At 35.0% G+C, this 20615-nt stretch overlaps 1 protein-coding gene across 2 annotated transcripts in view; it reads left to right on the forward strand.

Annotated features, from left to right (window-relative positions):
- Positions 1-5717: 5717 nt before the first annotated feature.
- LOC128234707 (uncharacterized) overlaps positions 5718-20615 on the forward strand; it is a 72448-nt gene continuing 57550 nt past the window's right edge. For both annotated transcript variants that reach the window (XM_052949128.1, XM_052949129.1), the window contains exons 1-9: positions 5718-5822; positions 6165-6322; positions 11415-11548; positions 13776-13900; positions 14615-14726; positions 14971-15100; positions 17367-17449; positions 18339-18454; positions 18885-19014. In XM_052949128.1, the coding sequence (XP_052805088.1) occupies positions 5783-5822; positions 6165-6322; positions 11415-11548; positions 13776-13900; positions 14615-14726; positions 14971-15100; positions 17367-17449; positions 18339-18454; positions 18885-19014 (1028 nt within the window). In that variant the 5' untranslated portion in view covers positions 5718-5782. The remainder of the gene's footprint in view (positions 5823-6164; positions 6323-11414; positions 11549-13775; positions 13901-14614; positions 14727-14970; positions 15101-17366; positions 17450-18338; positions 18455-18884; positions 19015-20615) is intronic.

Here is a 20615-nt window from a genome sequence, read left to right on the forward strand (position 1 = left end):
TATGGAAATTAGCCAATGTCCTGAGGTTGCATAACCATGCTTTGAATCACTGTCATGACTCAATTAAAAGACAAACATGCAATGATGAGTAGGCACTTTCGTTTTTGTGTAATTCTACCCATTTCCCAATTGGATGTATCATTAGTAGAAGTAGTTCGTAAGATTTTAAAAGATATACATTATTTAAATGAAGACTTCAACGTGTTTTTTTTGTATTATTAAGTGATTGCCAAAGAAATGTATTATTGCAGAGAGTCAAGTCATTAAGTTTAACTCATAAATTGGAACGCTTATTGATCTAAATGAACATATGTTAATGCGAACCCTTTCTAAGACCTTGATAAGAACACTCGATAAAGTTATTGGACGATAATTACCAACGTCTTTTGAATCAGACTTCTTATAAGTGGCTTTCTTATAATAACTTTCCATTGTGCTTTACCGGAGCGAAGAGATTAATTTAACAGGTTCCGAAGAGGCTGCAATATTTCCGATGCAATTTCTCGTAAAACACAGCTATTTATACAATCGGACCCGATTGCCTTTCCGTTTTTCAGGATTTTTATGATGTCGAGAATGTCGCGACGGGATATACCAATATCCTGTAATGAAGGGGCATAAGACTCACTAGAATTTGGAGGTATGTACGGTACATGGTGATGGTTCTGGGATTAAAAGGTTTGCTTTATCATTGTATGATTCGTAGACAGTACCAGATGCTTTTATTTGATTGGAAAAGCAATATTAATAGTTTTCAAAAGTATTGTGATGGTACTTTCCCCCCAAAGGCCCTGGATTTTCATGAACGTCACCCAAAATGATTAAAAGCATCGAAAGCCAACAATCAGTTCAAAATAAGTTAGCGGTTTATTTCCTTTTGTGCCTATTAATTTGGTAGCAGCAGAACAAACCAGACCATTATTCGAAATACGCCTATTCTAATAGATTTAAAAACAGGTAATACCAGGATTAAATACCTTATCGAAGAAGGGGAGTCCACTCATCAACATATCTGCACCAGAGAGAAATTGTCAGAGGTAAGATAAGGCAAAAATTGTAAAAAGAGAGACGTACATAAGCATATGAAAGGCAAGTGTTTTTTTAAGGATACTTCTTGTTTCAATTATATTGCTTATATCAGTTTCAGGTCTGATACATTAAATTATTCGCCACAAACGCATTTCATTGTTTATTGTAGATTTGCTGCCGTGAAAATGTTAAATATATGCCGTCAAAAACTACAAATAGGAAATTCCAATGAATGACGTCACAGCGCGAGAGTACTGTTGGGAATAATAGTTGAGCCAAAGACATACTGTTAGCTTCCATGTAAATCAGCAAAATATAACAGATTAGTATTTATATACACTGCTTCTTTCTCGCGCCGCTATGGCGTCATTGGAAATTTATTTTTTTCTTTAAGAAGGCATATCATTAATGTTTTTAGTGATCTGAACGCTTTGTTCAAATTCAATTTCAATCAGGTAACAGAGAAATTGTTTCGTGTTTTCCGTTTTTATTTAGATAAACTTTAATTGTCTGAATCAACTTCAAACAACAGACAATTGCGACGAATACACATTAAAACCTTCTGAGCTTAGGATTAGCTGTTCACAAAAGAGTACAGGTAGCGTTTCTTTGAAAAATTGTCAGAAGAGCACGACTCTGAAAACAGCGTTGATCAGTTCTCTGGCGATATTGCACTTAAACAGTCTCAACCGCTATGAGGCCAGCGTTGGTAGTACTTACACTGTGTGCTTCATAAGGCTCATTTGCTAGAATATATCTCAAATTGCATTAAATCTAACTTTTATAATCGTCAACAAACTGTTATTCTCATTGTCAATCCAATTGCTGTCTTATGAATGCTTAATTTGGTGAACTTATAATGTTTATCTTATGTTATTGTACTGTTCTTATACTCCATGCAGACTTTGAGCTGAAAATAGAATGTACTTTGCCATTTCGTACAAGGACTCACCATGTCTAAGAATGAGAAAGAACGCTGAATTTCGACATTATTATTTAATGTCCTATGGAGAATATTTTCAGATGTGCTTCTCCTTAACATCTCCATGTAACCGTCTTTAAACTTTATGTAACTAAAATTCAAGCAACTGTCCTAAATGCAATAACGATATTGTTTGCACTGCAGCCAATGACTTATTGGTATCATATATGGATACACAGCAATACACTTGTGACCCCATCAATGAAAACCGCGATAAAATGGGCGTGAGGACAGCAGGGAATGCGGTATTTTATGCGTTATGAGGCAATTGTAACATTAATGGACATTCTGGCTATTTGTATAAGCAACAGCTTGCAATTTTAATAGTTTGCACTTTGTTTAATTTTAAAGCTCAGAGTTTAAAATTGTCGCCTTTTAGAGGAAATATGCCGTTTTCATATGCATTGAAGGTCATATAATGTGTACCTGACACAAAGACACAACTCTACTCTTAAAAGCATTGTGTCATTTATGTATGATTAGGAAACTTGAGATTAATTAAAAGATATTGAACTGGATAATTTATTTCTTATTTATGTTTTATAACTTGAACCTTACAATTCATTTGACATGCAAACCCTACAGAATGCCATTTCCCCATTAATTGGTAAACGATTGAACGTTTTCAATTTAAGAAGTTTTGAATCATTATAACTGTATGAAGTGTTGGATGAATCCGTTTAAAGCCCTCACTCAGTTAAGTTCATAGTGGATAGTAATTATTTGCTGGTCCTTCGAGATGTTCGAAATTAATTAAAGTTCTTAAAATAGAACATCGGACCCGGCGGTGCGATGATGGCGTTAATAAACACGTTTTATATAATGCAGTCATCGTCACAACTACATAATTATTGTATTAATACGAGTGTAAATGAACTGTTTCCTATTTAAAAATAAAACGTCTAACGGACGTAAAGACAAATACCATCAGTGAACAATAAAGCGTTCCTTTAGCGACAGCCGACCCCAGACCTTAGTTTTAAACCGTTCAACTTGTATTGGTAGATTTTTAAGGTAAAGTGATTGCTTAAAACATAGTATGCCAACAGGCAATCAGTAAAAGAATATTTCCGGAACTGGCGGTAACTCCTATGGATGAGTTCGCTGTTGATGTTGTCAACACCACAATATTATTAACAACAATAACTACGACAACGAAAATGAAGAGGACGGCAACTGCAGCAAAGACTTCCTAACTGCATTGGTTTAATTTATTATGTTATTTTGTATGTTTCTTGGTGAATCATATGGTAATCTTATAAAGAAACAAATATCTCTAAAACACCAGAAAGTACTTTTATTATAAATAGAGGATATACAGTGTTGATATATTCATATGTTAACTTGAACATAACAATGTCCATGTAAGTAAGTGACATGGAAGTATGGAAAACAACAGCATAAAAGCATTTGTTTGTTTAATTTGTAAAAAATTGTGACCTGATCGAATCAACAAAAGGCAATTTTGTTTGTTGTTCCTTGAGCAGAGTTCGAGGGTTGTTGTGGTTTAACCATTATCATACGTTTGGGAGATATTTAAAAAAAGTAAACACTTTCATCTTCGAGCATTTCGTTTGAAATGTTATGACCTTTACTTGATCAGAACAAAGATATGTGTGTAAACATGGCTTACAATTTCCAAAACCAAAGGTGAGGCTTATTTTACTAAAACTGTATTCAATCATCAATTATGAAAATCAGAGGAAGAATAACCGTGTACAAATAAGCTTGCCACTTCTTCGAGCCATTGTAATTAATTTAAAGTTGCCAAAAGTTTGCCTTGTAACCACATATAATTTTCGTCTCATTCGAGCGAACATTGCTTGCTTATTGCTGGATCGATTTTCGCGAGGCTGGATGTATTTTCACCGGTCCTTTTGAGTTCGAGCAAACGGGTTTCGGCTAAATATGTAAACTATATGACCGAACAGACACATAAGATCAAGTAACTGCAGTTAGTGTTTTTGTTTTCAATTTCGACTTAAATTGGATGTAAAATGACATATTTTGTAATATTTCAATAAACAATCTAAATATGTGACTCCTGTAAAAAGGGCACTTAGGGTGAAAAAAAAACACAATTTAAGTTATAAACTGAACCCGTAGCAGAACTTCTTGAGAGCATATAAGTAGAAATAAAATAAATCAATTGGCGTTGCAATCGTAATTTTCGCTGAGCTATGCTACATAAAAACTACCGCGAAAATTGCTTGTAAAATAGACGTACTATGAACAAAAGGTCAAATGAGAGTTCATATTATTAAGAATGACTTTAAACACACTCGCACTTTTGAAGGAAAACAACAACAAGATCTGTCACTGTTTGTGATGAATGCTCCCTAAAGGGTACTCAAATGTGATTTGAAGGTCATTTAGAAATGGAAAAAAAGGAATTAAATGACTAGATAAACAAAGGAATGTTTATGGGCAAGTGGAAAAACAAGAACACATCTTATTGATGTTTTGAAACACTACATGAGACCCTGCATAGTCACTGTTATATGACTTTGACCTTAGAGGTGGGGACACGGGTCGTGTCCGCCACAAGTCGTCGTGGTGTGTCGAACACATGTGGCAATTTATTTTAAATGTTGTCTATACAATAAAATGTTACAGCCCGGACACGACCACCTATACTCTATGTCCTTATATGAATAACTTGCCACATGTGCGACGGATCGCGTGCACGACCCGTTTCTGTACCGGGCCATAATTTTCTCTTGTTTGAGCCGAATGTTTGAATCATACTTCTGTACTTTTCCAAGTCAATGGTTGGTATGGTGAACTATTAAAAAACCCTGTAAGTATCATTAAAAGGACAAGTTAATAAGTTAAAGCAAAAATCATCGTCTTAAATGTGTACTTAGGATTCAACACTTGTTGGATCATAATTGTGGTGCATTATTAAAAAAGTAAGAATTATTATAAGGACATGTGAATAGGTTAAGGCATAATTAATCGTCTTAAAAGTGCATTTGGTATTCAACACTTGTTGTTTAAGAATTATGATGCAATTTAAAAAACAATAGCTTTCAAGTTTAGTGTTTGTTTACGTCATCTTAATTGGTATGATTTGTTGGTGTTTCAGCCTGTTACCACAATTACTATGTCTCCTTGCAAATAAAGATGACGACAGCACATGTAAAACAGTCCTTATAACACTCATATAACAAAACAGTTTGACCAATTAAGAAAAGACTGCAGGGTTTATACTTTGGCCAGTGCTTACTATTTCCTAAAGTGCTTAAGTCAATACCGTATTTACCATAGCAAGTGTTTATAATTATTGTTAAGCTGACTTCGCATGTGCCCTTTTTATCAGCAAATAAGAGTATACTAATTAAAACCTACAATCAAAATAATTCTTTAATAATTTGAACAGGAAGAGTATGATGATTAAAATATAAAATATACTCTTATCTTTAATTTGCAACACATTCAACAAACTGAGCAGCTTAATTTAATGGAGTTTACATTTATTTACACCTACGAGACAATAATGGTTTATACATATAAACAACAACAACAACGTAATTATGAAAAACAACAACAGTATTAACAACAGCAACAACATAAAATACGACGAAAGCGGCGAGTGCTAATACTTATAATTTGTAAAGGATTCGAAAATTGTATTAGAAGAATGTTGGATTTAAGGGCCTATTTGTAACAAATACGGCAGTGTTGTTTTACATCTGTCATTGTCTTAAACTTTAGGGAGGCATTTCAAATACATAGCACAAAGCAGTTATCGTGTTTGGACTAGTTACAATGATTATTGTGTTAATAATTTTGCAGCTTTTCCTTCAAGGTAAAGATTTTGTGTTAATTTCATTTCATTTATAACTATTTTAATTGCTGTATTATTAATGAATAGTTTGACAAATTAATTTAAACACATCTTAATCAGAACTAAAGCATAAATTAATCATTAGACGTGATCATGTAGAATAATACAAAAAGGAACGTGTAACTTATTTCTTGCAAAATATTGCCTTAGATGTGAAATAAGTTTCCTCAAGTGCTATTTAAAGGGACAAGACTCGAGATGTCTGATCATCGAGGAAGATGGATTGAGCGGAATGGCCACAAAGGCGTGAATATATTTTAGTATGTATTATATACTTCCAACGTTAATTCGTTTATTCTAAAGATGTATGCGGCCTGTGCCCTGCCGGCTGGATGGAACGTCCCGGCAGTAACTCTTGTTATCGGTTCTGGTCATCGAGAAAGATGGACTGGACAACGGCTAGAAAGGCTTGTCAGACTCTGTCAGGTGACCTGCTGAAACTCGAATCTATTGAAGAAATGGTATGGTGTTATTTTGTGTCCTTGAAATGGCGTCAATGCTTTTATCATATGCGTAGTTTCATTGGAAAATATAATTTTTGAACACATATCTCAAATTATATTATTATGCGATATATGCCTGTATTTTTACAATTTACCTATGAGCATTGAGTGATTGACTATACACTTCATTTTGAAAGCAGACGAAATATTGTTGTATAAAAGCCTTACGGATTTAACATTAAACATATCAGAAATAGTCTCTATCTATATTGACGACCTTTGAAAATGTTGACAAAGTGTAAGTTCGATTTTTTTATACCCCCCCCCCGTAAACTCATGTTTGTTGACCGATCAAAGGAGGTGTCCCGAATGTGTACAGATATTCAAGTGTACCTGTGGTGTGTACGCTAGCAATATGTCAATACACAAGTAGTATTCATATGTTTCGTGTCTTGTCCCTAAAGTTTCCATTGCATTATTTTTGAGGGAAAAAAATCTGATTCCGTTGTATATGAGCACGTCATTGGGGTATTTATAACTAAGGATATAATAATGTTGCGAACACATTGCTTTTTAAATTATATTGTCATGCACTTGTCTAATACAAAACTTAAAATCTTTTTTTGACAATTCCGGTAACGGACATCATTCTAGGGGACACAGTTAACAAGCATAACAATTGTTTTGAGCTTGGGAACTTGCTCAGACAGACACGCCGGATGAGACATACAATGTTAATGAGCACACGCAGATTAAAATACAAATAGTATAACAACATCATATAGTATAGCAATGAGTGTCGAGTTAACCGTCGGAGATAAATACAGGTCCAATTTTAAGGCATGCTGTACTGACCAAACAAAAAATGTATAGTTTGTTTATTTCACAACAGACATAATTTAGTATGAAACATTTTGGACAAGTTTTTGTCAATACTATGGTATAAATCTGATGGTATGTTAACAGTATCCCTTAAGTGGGTCTCTTATTGTACACCAGTACTTACAGGATCTATTCGCACGACCTCTCCACTTCTTACGAAATCTTTCCGGTTTATAGGTCAATTACGAATGTCTCAAATGAACTACTTATGCAATTAAATAAATTGACTTCTTCCTCTTGCTTATGTATAAAAATGCCTTTTCAATGCTTAATTGTAAAACACTAATACTATAAAAAAAACTTCATTTACGTGCCCAGGAGCAAATTTAAAATTAAACCTGTTCATGGCCTTAATGACATTAAGAGAGAGACACAAACATATTGACACCACATATACACATACAAAAGCCACATACAAACCACACACTTATCAAAATGTATTTACTGATTAATGATGTGACTTACTCTTTGGAACAGTAAAACAAGAATTCACCAGAGCCCGAGTCTACTGGGGTTAAACTCCTTAGAATAGCCATAACCTCACACATGTCCCGAAATGTAACAATAATCTCTAAATTAAAAAAATGACCCTCATCAAAGCATGCATCAAGTTAAAACTTCAAGATATGGTAAACTAGAGATTTCACTGAATGTGATTAATACCCGCATTAATACGCCAAGTTCGTAGGACGTCGCGGTGAAATATTTAGAGATTCAAACTTATATTGATACTGTTGTGAATACGGGTTTGGTTCTTGTACTGTGCACTTCCTCTAATTGTTTTTTTCCCTTAATAAAAATCCATCCAGTAGTTTTTAAAGTATGCTCCGGAAAAGAAAATGTAACAAAAGGCATAACATTTTAATAATAACCTTAAAAGAAATATAGTTTCTGTACATTGCACCTTTGTACGAAGTTTTATTATATTTTATTGAGAATTTTTTAAGCTAAGCTCCGGAAAAAAACGTATCAAAGAGCAATAACTCTGTTATAAGCTGAGATGAAATTACTTTTCTTGTTAACTGCGCTTGTCCTCATTTCGCTTTATAATTGTATTAAGTTTAATAAAAAATCCATCCAGTAGTTTTATAAAAAATAGCGTGTACACAAGGTCGTTGCAAAAGATATGGGAATCTGAATCTGAATAATATCTATCTCAATAATATAATGAAAACAAGTACAAGAAAGCAGTCGAAAATCGTAAATAAACTATGTTGTCGAAAATCATAAATAAACTATGTTGTCGAAAATCATAAATAAACTATGTTGACTATGTTGTCGAAAATCATAAATAAACTATGTTTAGATGCATAAGGCAATGCCCAAATGACAATACACACATACCTTTTAATACCACATCCATAAATACGAACACCAAAAACAGCTCATTCACACATTAACATATTTTTATCGATAAGTGAAAATAACGCAAATTGGAATGCATGATTCAATGAATAAGTCAATAAGTCAATTTTACAAAATGAGAGTTATATAGTGGCCCATAAAAGTATAAAGGAAACATTGATTGCAAATAACAATAAAATCACATTTGCAATAATGCACATATAAAAGACATACGAAGTAAACTCGAGAACAAAAGAAACGTCTCACCATAGTACAAAGTGAAAGTTGAAAGTTTGCAAGTTGTATATTTTAATAATTTCAATTTCATAGAAACGAAAAATACCAACTAGTACATACACAATTTATTCGATATGGTTAAACAGTAACCTTAGTTGATTAAAGACGTCGGAACGGAGGAGGGGTCAAGTTTTCGCATGAACTTTAATAATGAGTGTGCCCACCACCTCGTTGGAGACATTCTCTTACTCTGGACGGAATTGATCGACACAAACGTCGCACCACTAGCCACTAAGCGGGGTCGGTCATTTACCGTCCTAGTATCCCTTATACGTCACACAAGACGCACGATAGTCGATCTACTCACAGTAAATTGAGTTGCGACAGGACTGAGAAACACCAGCATCGAATTGGCCTAAAACCTATTCCAATTTTCAAAATTTAAACGTGGTATTTGACTGTAAATCGTTCATAAAACACAGTAAGTGCTTACAACAACTCATTCTTAGAGGATTCTTTGATTATCATGGGCTCGAACCAGATGTGCACGTGCACGAATAACCAATAAAGCGGTTAAAAATGCTAAAAATCAGCCATCTGTATGTTTAGACAAGGACATGTTTTTGGGATATGTTTTAAATTTCAACGATTGTTTTGTGACATATTGCTTTTGTTACATATATACATGAGACGTTTCTGTTGTCCTCATGTATATATAACAATCAATTGTAAAAGTTCACATTGTAGATCGGACTCGCATATAACGCTCTTACACCGTCTCTGTTTTGTTACCGCTCCTAAAACACCAACATTAATATTAAAGATTCCAAGGAAGATGTGACTCTATTACAAATTATGCAGTACATAATAATACATTTATAGAAATATACCGCCACAATGAACTACTCACGTACTGCAATGTATATAAAACATTCTAAAACGTAAACAAACTTGCAACGTATTGAACCAAAAAATAAATAGATAAATATCAGCAGATGCCTGATAAATTGTCACATATTTTAGTGAGTCTTTGCAAACGCTATTTCTTAGGAGAGTTAATTATATAACATACAAGCAAAGGTCAGTATTCTGATAGTTATCGGAACATGTTACATTTACAGAATACAGCTTTTACATTTGTTGGGGGAAACATGTGAATTTAGAGCAGATAAGCCCATTTTATATTTTGATGGTCGCTATTTAAAGGGATATAATATGTGACATGGTTCTCATAGTATATCCGAAGTTGGAATGGGAATGAGTCCTGGTGGAAGTATACCACTACGGATCATACACAGGCAATTAATCGTGTCCTGGTCGGAGAGTGCCCTTAACGGCCTGAAATGGTAGAGTCGTGGTGAGATATGCACTCTATGGACTGTACAAGAAATCAGAATGGATTGGGTTCTGGTGGAGTAAAGCCTTAACGGACATAAGTGTTTTGTGTGTGTATGTGTTTGCGCGTGTGCATGTGTGCGTGCTTGCTTTCTTGCGTGCGTGCGTGCGTGCGTGCGTGCGTACGTGTGTGTGTGTGTGTGTGTGTGTGTGTGTGTGTGTGTGTGCGTGCGTGCATGCGTGCTTGCGTGTGTCGATGAGTGCATGCGTGCGTGTGTTTGTGGAGTTAAATGTTTTGTTGATAAGACACTAATACCAGAGATTAGTTTAAATGATTGTAACCATCTAGCAATTAACATTGTATAAATATTCATAAACCAATGAAACTTAACAGAATGTTACAGTGGCACAATGGAGTCCCTAAATCTTCTTTTCCAGCCAAGATTTGCCCCAGTTCATTAACAGCACTGTAAATGTTTTTACCTTGTTCAGACTAGAAACAGAATTGTACACAGTAGCACACATTTACCTCAAAGTTACAAACCATATACTACAGAACGTGTGATAGCATACATAAGGTTAGAAAACACAAAGTTATTTAAGATCTAGGGTTTAATGGCTCGCTTTAAAGGACCAACATACTCTAAACCAGATACAGACAACACTGAGAAAAGCACACTCAAAACAACACAGACAAACAACATATGCATCAAAATATATTATGTATTAGGAAATCTATTGCTAGGATGTTAACTTAACGACAACAAGTATCGAAGTTCTTATGGACTGGTGGATCAGGTGTTGGACTATTAGGTATTTTTCCGGACATAACTGGTTTAGTTTGCACCTCACTAATACCAAAATAGTTTATACTTTTTTTCTGCAATATCGATATCAAAGTGTGCAATAATGTTAATAATAAGTGTAATTAAGTTATTACCGGGAAAACTGTTTAAACCAAACACTTCTTAAAAAATGCAGATCATTGGTATGCAAAGCTACATAGCATTTTAGGTATGCAGAATGTCACATAATATGCAAGTTTTGTAATGGCGCTTAAATTAGAATATACTTGGATTACACTTTCGGTTTTGTTGCATTTTGTAATCGCATTTTATAATATTATGTGGGTTAAAAATGTCAAATAAATGAAGAAAAGCCATTTGGACACACATATCAAAAAATAAGGTTACATCACTAGAACTTAATGGGACTTGAATAGTCTCAATTAAATCTAGAATGTTTTAATATTTTATGCATCTGATGGATACCACCTATTCAACATTAACGTCCTTTACTTCTATCATTTTAGACCTGGGTAATATCTGAGGTTGTGAAGTACCCGCCGAGCTATGAATGGTGGATAGGCCTTAAAAGAAGTCCTGACAACGAGACGAGGTGGCTATGGACGGATGGGTCCATGAGAAACGAGTCGAACAAATTCATGTACGTAGATTTGACATCACTTTATAATTGATGAATCTTTATTACGTATGTTTACGTGTCTTTTCTTGATGGCCTCTTGTTGATGGTAGAAAGTGACGACTTTGATCAAACAATAAGGCCAGATTACAGTATGTCTTCGGAAGATTTAATTTGCGATTGTCCGATTTTCCTTGAATATTCCTTCATTCAAAGAATTCATATTTAAGTGAAAATTCCTACTTCGCTATGACTGTTGTCATGGCAACAAGCATTAGTTATGTAATATGAACCCTTTTGTTCAGACTAGATTTCACAGGTGAGCATGCGATAACAAAACATCTTGTATTTGAAAATAAAATCATGTTTAATTTTTAAAACTTACGTATGATTAGGACATGTAAAAACAGTATTTATTACTTATTTTTAGCATTATATTATTAGCATCTCATTATTTGATTTGTAACATTTTTATCAAATTATGTAAAGGAAATGACGTTTCGGAAGATTTTCTGAATCAGTTGTGTTAAACATAGTAAATGAACCATTAATTGTATACACTGAAAATGACATATATCCTTATACTCATACTAGTTGCCATATAATAATGGGTTTGATGAACTGCACCAAATGTTTGTTAAAATAATAGTATAGAGGACTTTATAGACTTAGATCGTAGCCCAGTCATCGTAATCCCCTACCGACCTCTAAGGGTGTTTTCACTGACCATACAAATGTTTTATAGTATTTGCTATTTCATTCTCTTTAACCCAATCACTAAAGTCAACCAATACAACGAGACGTTAAACCTGCTAAACATTATACGTGTAACAATGTAAATACGTGCAACCATGATTTGTTCTATAAAGAAATCCAAACAAATTTAAGCCTTACGTAATCACGTTACGATTTTGTGCTAATATAGCTAGTATATTTTTAGCTTTCTAATCATTTATATCATAGCAAAAGGCATGGCTGCACATGTAACAAATACAAGTGATAAATAGGCTTTAACTCTGTTTTCCGTTTAAATACCTTTCAGGCAGTAGTAGCTAAAATCAAGTAAAGCACTTCTTATATGAAGTTCAAATCAAGTATGCTCACTGCAGTAGGTCACATACGATCAACACCAATTACGCTAAGTAGACAGACTCAGTGTCATTTGAACCTAGTGTCAAGTACGTTCGCAGTCATACATGCATATCATATTTTTTTGCTGCTGAACACGAGAAGATTACTGTTACATAATAGGAAAGTAAACATTATGATTAATAGCTAAAGGGACAAAGAAAAAAACAAGATCAAAACCAATCACGTTAGAAGACAGAGATAGTGTTATTTGCACTAAGTGTCAAGTGCTCTTTCATACATATGTACCATGTTCTTTTTTTACTGGGAATGTGTATAATACTAATAGATGACAACTCAGGAAGTTTATTGGTAACAGTAATCACTAAAACAGCTTACTCAAGATGGAACTAGCCACACTAATATCACATCATTCAAATAAAAAAAATTACAATCAAAACAATAAAACAATTTGTTAAACTTAATATTACTTCAAACAACATTAGCACAAACTTCAGAATTAAAATGAACAGAAACCTTAGCATGCGAAAATGAATATTTGGAATAGAAACGGATATATAGTAATATATACAAATCAACAATAGACACCACCTTACTTAGTTTTAATTACAAGTTTCTTTTGAGAATACCACAAATGCATTACTTTTTTAAGTTCAACCTTGCCGATTATAGATTATGTTCATTTTCCCATTCAGGTGTTGACTCCATAGAACACTTATATTAGGAGAGCTATGAGACACAACAGTTTGGTACAAATTAAATCATTCTATGCTTTAACAACAAATAACACCGTTATTATTACTGATAGAAAATGCATAGAAATGTTTTATTATTTAAAGATGAACATATATGTGTTTAATTGTACTCTATGCGAAAGATAAATGAGGAAAAAACAACACATTAATCACTTAAAGGACAAATGCCAAAGTAGCTCGTTTGAAATCCTCATATGTCGGCACATAATTTCCTTTCACTGGTTTCCTAATGACCAACACGCATATGCAATAGGAAGGCTTCAGACCCTTTTAGTCCGTATAGACGCATTACATTTCACATTAAATCGTCGTTGTAAGAAATATTTCGCTAAGTGACAAAGCGCAGACCAGAAACCAATGCTCCAGCATGCTTTACAAACTCAAATGCCGTAACATTGAATTTTCAGCCTGTGGGGCAGTGGGGAGCCCAACAACTATCTAGACTCGGAAGACTGCGGGGAAATCTGGGACAATCTCCTCAACGACAAGGACTGTAACATACCACTTCAGTCCATCTGTGAAAGACCGCAAAGTAGGTATTACTTTTTATCGAAAAAATATATTATTACATGCCCATCTGTTCCACAGTGAAAGCATAGTTTTTAAGTTTCTGCTCCTTCGAGGATATGACCGACGTTGGCAAAAAACTGTTGACAGTTTTGCACTTACAATTGACGGTAAGGTAATACACGGGGAGGGGGGTCGGAACGGGGGATGAGCAGGGGATGGGGTCATGTTCGCCCGGTGTGGGGCTTTACAAAATCGCCTTGAAATAGGGTGGATGGGTTAGCTTATTTAAACTCGCATTTGGGCGTTACCCATTCGGCGAGTGCTCCGTTAAGATTGTTAGTCATTTTAGGTATTTGGAGCATAGTGCACAAACAGAATGTGACCCTGGTTAGAGCTACCCTGGTTCTTTAACGTGCCCCAGTGTATAGCACTCTCACACGGTAACCCCATTAATCGTCCCTCCCGGAAGACGATTAGTATTTTTAGTGATGCGACGGGGAATCGAACATGCGAACCCTGGATTGATAGTCAAGTGTGTTACCACAAGACCACGGATCCGCCGTGAAATACTTGAAATGGAATATTTTAATATATATAAAATTTATTAAAAGTTGCAAGTTGTCACTATCTCAGTTTTAATACTTCAGCACTTCTATTTTCTATTAAACGAGCCCGTCTAATGTAATGTTCGTCACATGAAGACATTATACCTTGTTCTTCTTAAATCATATAACAGATGTCCCGCATTATTGCGATGTGGACAATGGCTGGACAGACCTGGTTGCTGAAGGGAAAGACATCGCTTGTTTTAAGGCCATGCCAACACAAGCGACATATGCCGATGCCCAGTAAGTAAATGTGTTGTGTCAATCACAACTCGTTTTAAATAATGTTTGATCAGTAGTTCCTATCAGAAAGATCCTTTGTGAACAATGAATTACAACATGACAAAACCATTGTTATCCTCCTAAATTGGAAGTTCTTTATAAGCTGACGTAAAAATGATTTTTATTCATATTCTTTAACTAAAATAAGATTTTATCTTCTCTTCTAAATAAATATAAGATATACACCGTAAACCATTATTTTCAGATGGGCGTGTATGCAAGAGGAAGGTACCCTTGCCGCCATGGTGACTGAATCAGAACAACAGGCGCTAACTGTTTACCTTGAAGCGCAGGACGACGGGACTGATTATTGGCTGCCGTATACGCTGAACACGGTACTGCTAATGGCATTGGGGTCATTTATATATATATATAAATAGAAAATACTCTGTAGTAGAGTACGCACACCGTATCTACCTTTTTTATGAAAAGTCGCGTTGATTGTGATCTCAAACTAAGGTATGGATCAAACACCAGTGTTCCGTCCCAAACGGTACGTTCAACTTTAATCAATTCATAACGAACTAAAATGGTACATTCTTTTTTATGCCAATTTATACCAGTTACAACGGGCATACAGCCAGTGTACAATAATGCTATTTTGTTGGTCATTTTCCAAGTGTACAAATAATGTTATTGTGTAAGGGATATACCAAAAGGGGGTATAGCAAGTGCACAAAAAATGCAATGGTTTCGGGGGTACAACAAGAGTATAATAACTGCTTTTGTGCTGGACATACACCTAGTGTTCAATAAATGCAACAATGGCGGGCAAACACCAATTGTGCAATAAATTATGTTGTCTGGCATACAACTAATGCACACTTAAATTAGTTGTGTTGGACATAAACCCAGTGCACAATAACCGCATGTGTGTCGGACATACACCACGAGTACAATACCTGCTTCTGAGTCGGGCCATAACCAAGTGTACAGTAATGTTTTAATGTTGCGCTATGATTGGATTAACGCGACGATATCTTAAAGGGACTGTGTCACAGATTGGCACCAACACAAGTATATGTTTTATTCTGTAACGAATCTCAGAACAATTATCTAATGTGTTACGCTTTGATATCATAATTGTAAAAAAGTACCAAAATGTTAAACAAAAAATGTGTGGGTGACCGGGTTCGAACCCGCGTCGCAAAAATTGAAGTCCAACGTCTTACTAAATGAGCTATTATGGCTTACTCTAATCTGGTGATATAATTAAGCTATACACCTACCTCGCTAATATCACGTGATAACACCGACTAGCCAATCACGCATAAGGAATGCATTCTACCTGGTAGACATAACCCAGTTATCTTTTTTAAAGGAAAAATACGAAATAACTGCTGAACTTAAATAAATTGTAAACTATGTGGTACTTCAGTTAGTAAGATTCAATGTATTGTACACATCGAGGCCAAGTTTATGTCATTTTACGACAATTTTTTTTTCCCGCTATTTTATCATCTGTGACACAGACCCTTTAAGCTTTCCAATGATATTCGACGTAACAATTATCTGCCAATCTTGTATAAAATCGCAAGATGTCTTTAACAATTAACTTTACATATACAGCTGAGCTAACAAATTGTAAATCATATGAATACTTACTTATATGTAAATATCGCATACATTTCCGAGTTCATACAGCATGAACACACATAACTTGCGATTGATTAAACATAAATGGATAAAGTAAAACAATTGTTATGCAGACACCAAGTTCCTAATGAGTTTTCAATCCAAATGTTACTGATGACACTTTTTAAAATCACAAATATCGAGTATAACTAAATTTGCCTTTAACTTTCAAAATTCCGTATTGTATAAACCGCGACAAAAGTACATCACGTTTGTTTTTTAACATACGGTTTTCAACTGATATCAGCAACGTTGGTTTATCGATGTCTCAAGGAATTTTCGTCTTTTTGTAGTTCATTCTATTAACCTATTAACATTATTTTCAAATAAATGTTTTAATAACAGCATTTCACACAACATAAGTAACTATAATGTCTGGTAATTATCTTTCCAAATAGAAAGTTGTTTAATTTGATATTCAAAATTCATTGTCCGTACAGTCTTAGTTAACATAATCAATGCGGCATTTTCGCCGCACAATTTAGCAAATATATTCAATACTCTCTCTACGAATACAGCCACTTATGTTGAACACTTTATATTTGTGCGGAACGTTTTGTCGGTAAAAAGAAACATGACACAGTGGTATGATTGGCTATGATACCGTTGTGCGCATTCTTAACGAAAGGAAAGCATGCGTAAACAAGAGTAGCACTTTGTCGCGTTGTTGACTTCCCTTGGCAAACATGAGTCAATTCGATAATTCACAAGGTTGTTAGTTGAAAGCGCCAAGTGTCACGGCAAAAAGGCATAACATGCGCCAATTGGTGGACTAAAACTGCGGCAATTCGAATTTCCGCCCCGCCAATTTGCATATGAGTGAATTGTCGTAGGTTCGCTCTCTTGCCGAATAAATGCGAAGAAAGTAGGCACCATATCTCCAAAGACCACCAAGATATCTATCTTGTCTTTGAATCCAGGTTTTACCGGACTTGGTCTTTACGTATGTATGTATTTTACTTTTAGAAATCTAGACGTTGGGTGTCACCTACATCGAACAGTGAACCGGCACAGTACTGGTGGATGGAATTAGCCTCGGATGTAGAAACGTAATGTTCCTGTGTAACAGTTGTTATGAAAATACAATGAAGTATTGAAGATATGTTGTTTTGACATGATGTTGTTCATTCAACTTCTCGTAAGATCATTTCCGTTCTTTGTTCAAATCCATAAAACAGGTGGATGAATAAGTTTATTATTTGAATATATTTAGATAAATGACCATCATCATTTGGTGTTTGTTATCAAACACACTTACACGGTTTTATTTAGAGAAATATAAAAAGAGTATTTAATATTATCAACTAGTCCATTATTAACTGTTTGTCTTTTTTTTAACCTTTGACTGAATAAATGCCCTCATTGCTTTATACTCTCTGTGGTATATATTTGGCCTAATGTTTCAGATCTACAAAGACGCAAGTTCTCTGATTGCTCTGTTAGCCTTATTCTTAAATGATTATGTCTGATGACCCATATAATGTTGGTATCAGATCAAAGCGTGTTGCTTGCTGATTAAATAATGTTAAATACATGACACTAACCTCAGTTAAAAATACGTTTTCCTTTCTCGTTTGTCTTTTGTCACGTATTACTGCCAAAAATTATAACTTGTCCGGCATTACTCAATCTGTACAGATTTTAATTTCATATCGTAATCTATATTAATTCTTTGTTCGGCAAATACAGAAAGATTTTGCCGACTTTTTCTTAAGGCTTGTTGAAAATAAAATCCTAACGTTTGTTATAATTGAAGATTCCGCACACTTTCGTACAAAAAGATAACGCTTAGGCCTGTGCAACGGATAATTTACTATGCTTCTTTTACTATAGCTGTAAATCTTGCAATGCATCAAAATGTATGTATTCTGTGCTTTCGAATGATGTCAAATTACAATACCGGATTACATAGCTTTTAAAGCGTATTCTTGCCTCCAGACTGGTAGCCAACAAAACATTGTGTGCGGTGCTGGATACAAACACTACTGATTTCAACAACTGGCGCCCAGCATCATGTGACGACTTGTACAAACCCGTATGTAGGAAGAAACTAGGTGAGTAAGCTACTAGGTAAACTTTAATTATTCGACAACACCTATGCAGTATGTTTCTCTTGTTGTTGCTTCCGATTCGTTTGTTGATTATATAACAAACCATAGACAACCACTGAGCAGCTGCGAGCCTTACATTTTAATTCGAGTTCGGTGTAAATTTCTATATCAGTGTTACATTATTATGTTTATTTTGTTTAACTTGCTTGCTTCTCGATTTGTTAATATTATTAGTTTAGTCAGTTAGTCATATCAACATACGTTGCCACCACATTGTATTCAGATGATGGTAATATGATTCGTACTTTCCTACACCCCGGTTCCTTCTTTCTAGTTGCAAATATAAACGCCTACCACACAAAGTGTCTAACTTCAAAGTAAGATGCTCACAAGTTCCTAATTAAGCTCGAGTAATAAATCGCGTATATTTCAGGCATTTGTCCACTAGGGTACACGAGGTACAACGACTTCTGCTTCCGGTTTGAAATCGAACGGAAAACGCCTTGGCGGGAAGCAAGGAGTTTCTGCAACATCCGTAATACGAAGCTGCTTCGTATTCAGTCGTACGTATATTTGTGAAATAGTGCCTATCTTTCATTTCACTATTTTATTAGTGTCTTATTTACTTAAATGTTTTAATCAATACATATTGGGGTTAAATAAGCACACTTTTTATACGTCTTAACGAATATGTAGTATTTTGTTTAATTGCAGTCGTTGTGTCTCGTTTACTGTTAGACATTTATCTAGTTTTTTAACCGTGCCTTTGTTATCATCTGGTTACTGTGTGTCTCTCGTTTAGTGTTAGACTTTTACCTAATCTTTTAACAAGGCCTTTGTGGACATCTGACTACTGGGTGTCTCTGGTTTAGTGTTAGACTTTTACCTAATCTTTAAACTGGGGTTTTGTGAACATCTGGTTACTGGGTGTCTCTGGCTCAGTGTTAGACTTTTACCTAATCTTTAAACTGAGGTTTTGCAAACATCTGGTTACTGGGTGTCTCTGGTTCAGTATTAGACTTTTACCTAATCTTTAAACTGAGGTTTTGCAAACATCTGGTTACTGGGTGTCTCTGGCTCAGTATTAGACTTTTACCTAATCTTTAAACTGGGGTTTTGTAAACATCTGGTTACTGGGTGTCTCTGGTTCAGTATTAGACTTTTACCTAATCTTTAAACTGAGGTTTTGCAAACATCTGGTTACTGGGTGTCTATGGCTCATTGTTAGACTTTTACCTAATATTTAAACTGGGGTTTTGCAAACATCTGGTTACTGGGTGTCTCTGGTTCAGTATTAGACTTTTACCTAATCTTTAAACTGAGGTTTTGCAAACATCTGGTTACTTGGTGTCTCTGGCTCAGTATTAGACTTTTACCTAATCTTTAAACTGGGGTTTTGTGAACATCTGGTTACTGGGTGTCTCTGGTTCGGTGTTAGACTTTTACCTAATTTTTAAACTCGAGTTTTGCAAACATCTGGTTACTTGGTGTCTCTGGTTCAGTATTAGACTTTTACCTAATCTTTAAACTGGGGTTTTGTGAACATCTGGTTACTGGGTGTCTCTGGTTCAGTATTAGACTATTACCTAATCTTTAAACTGGGGTTTTGCAAACATCTGGTTACTGGGTGTCTCTGGTTCAGTGTTAGACTTTTACCTAATCTTTAAACTGGGGTTTTGCAAACATCTGGTTACTGGGTGTCTCTGGTTCAGTATTAGACTTTTACCTAATCTTTAAACTGAGGTTTTGTGAACATCTGGTTACTGGGTGTCTCTGGTTCAGTATTAGACTTTTACCTAATCTTTAAACTGGGGTTTTGCAAACATCTGGTTACTGGGTGTCTCTGGTTTAGTGTTAGACTTTTACCTAATCTTTAAACTGGGGTTTTGCAAACATCTGGTTACTGGGTGTCTCTGGTTCAGTATTAGACTTTTACCTAATCTTTAACTGAGGTTTTGCAAACATCTGGTTACTGGGTGTCTCTGGCTCAGTATTAGACTTTAACCTAATCTTTAAACTGAGGTTTTGCAAACATCTGGTTACTGGGTGTCTCTGGTTCAGTATTAGACTTTTACCTAATCTTTAAACTGGGGTTTTGCAAACATCTGGTTACTGGGTGTCTCTGGTTCAGTATTAGACTTTTACCTAATCTTTAAACTGGGGT

Source organism: Mya arenaria, chromosome 5 (genome assembly GCF_026914265.1).
Source record: "Mya arenaria isolate MELC-2E11 chromosome 5, ASM2691426v1".
Classification (NCBI taxonomy): Eukaryota; Metazoa; Mollusca; class Bivalvia; order Myida; family Myidae; genus Mya; species Mya arenaria.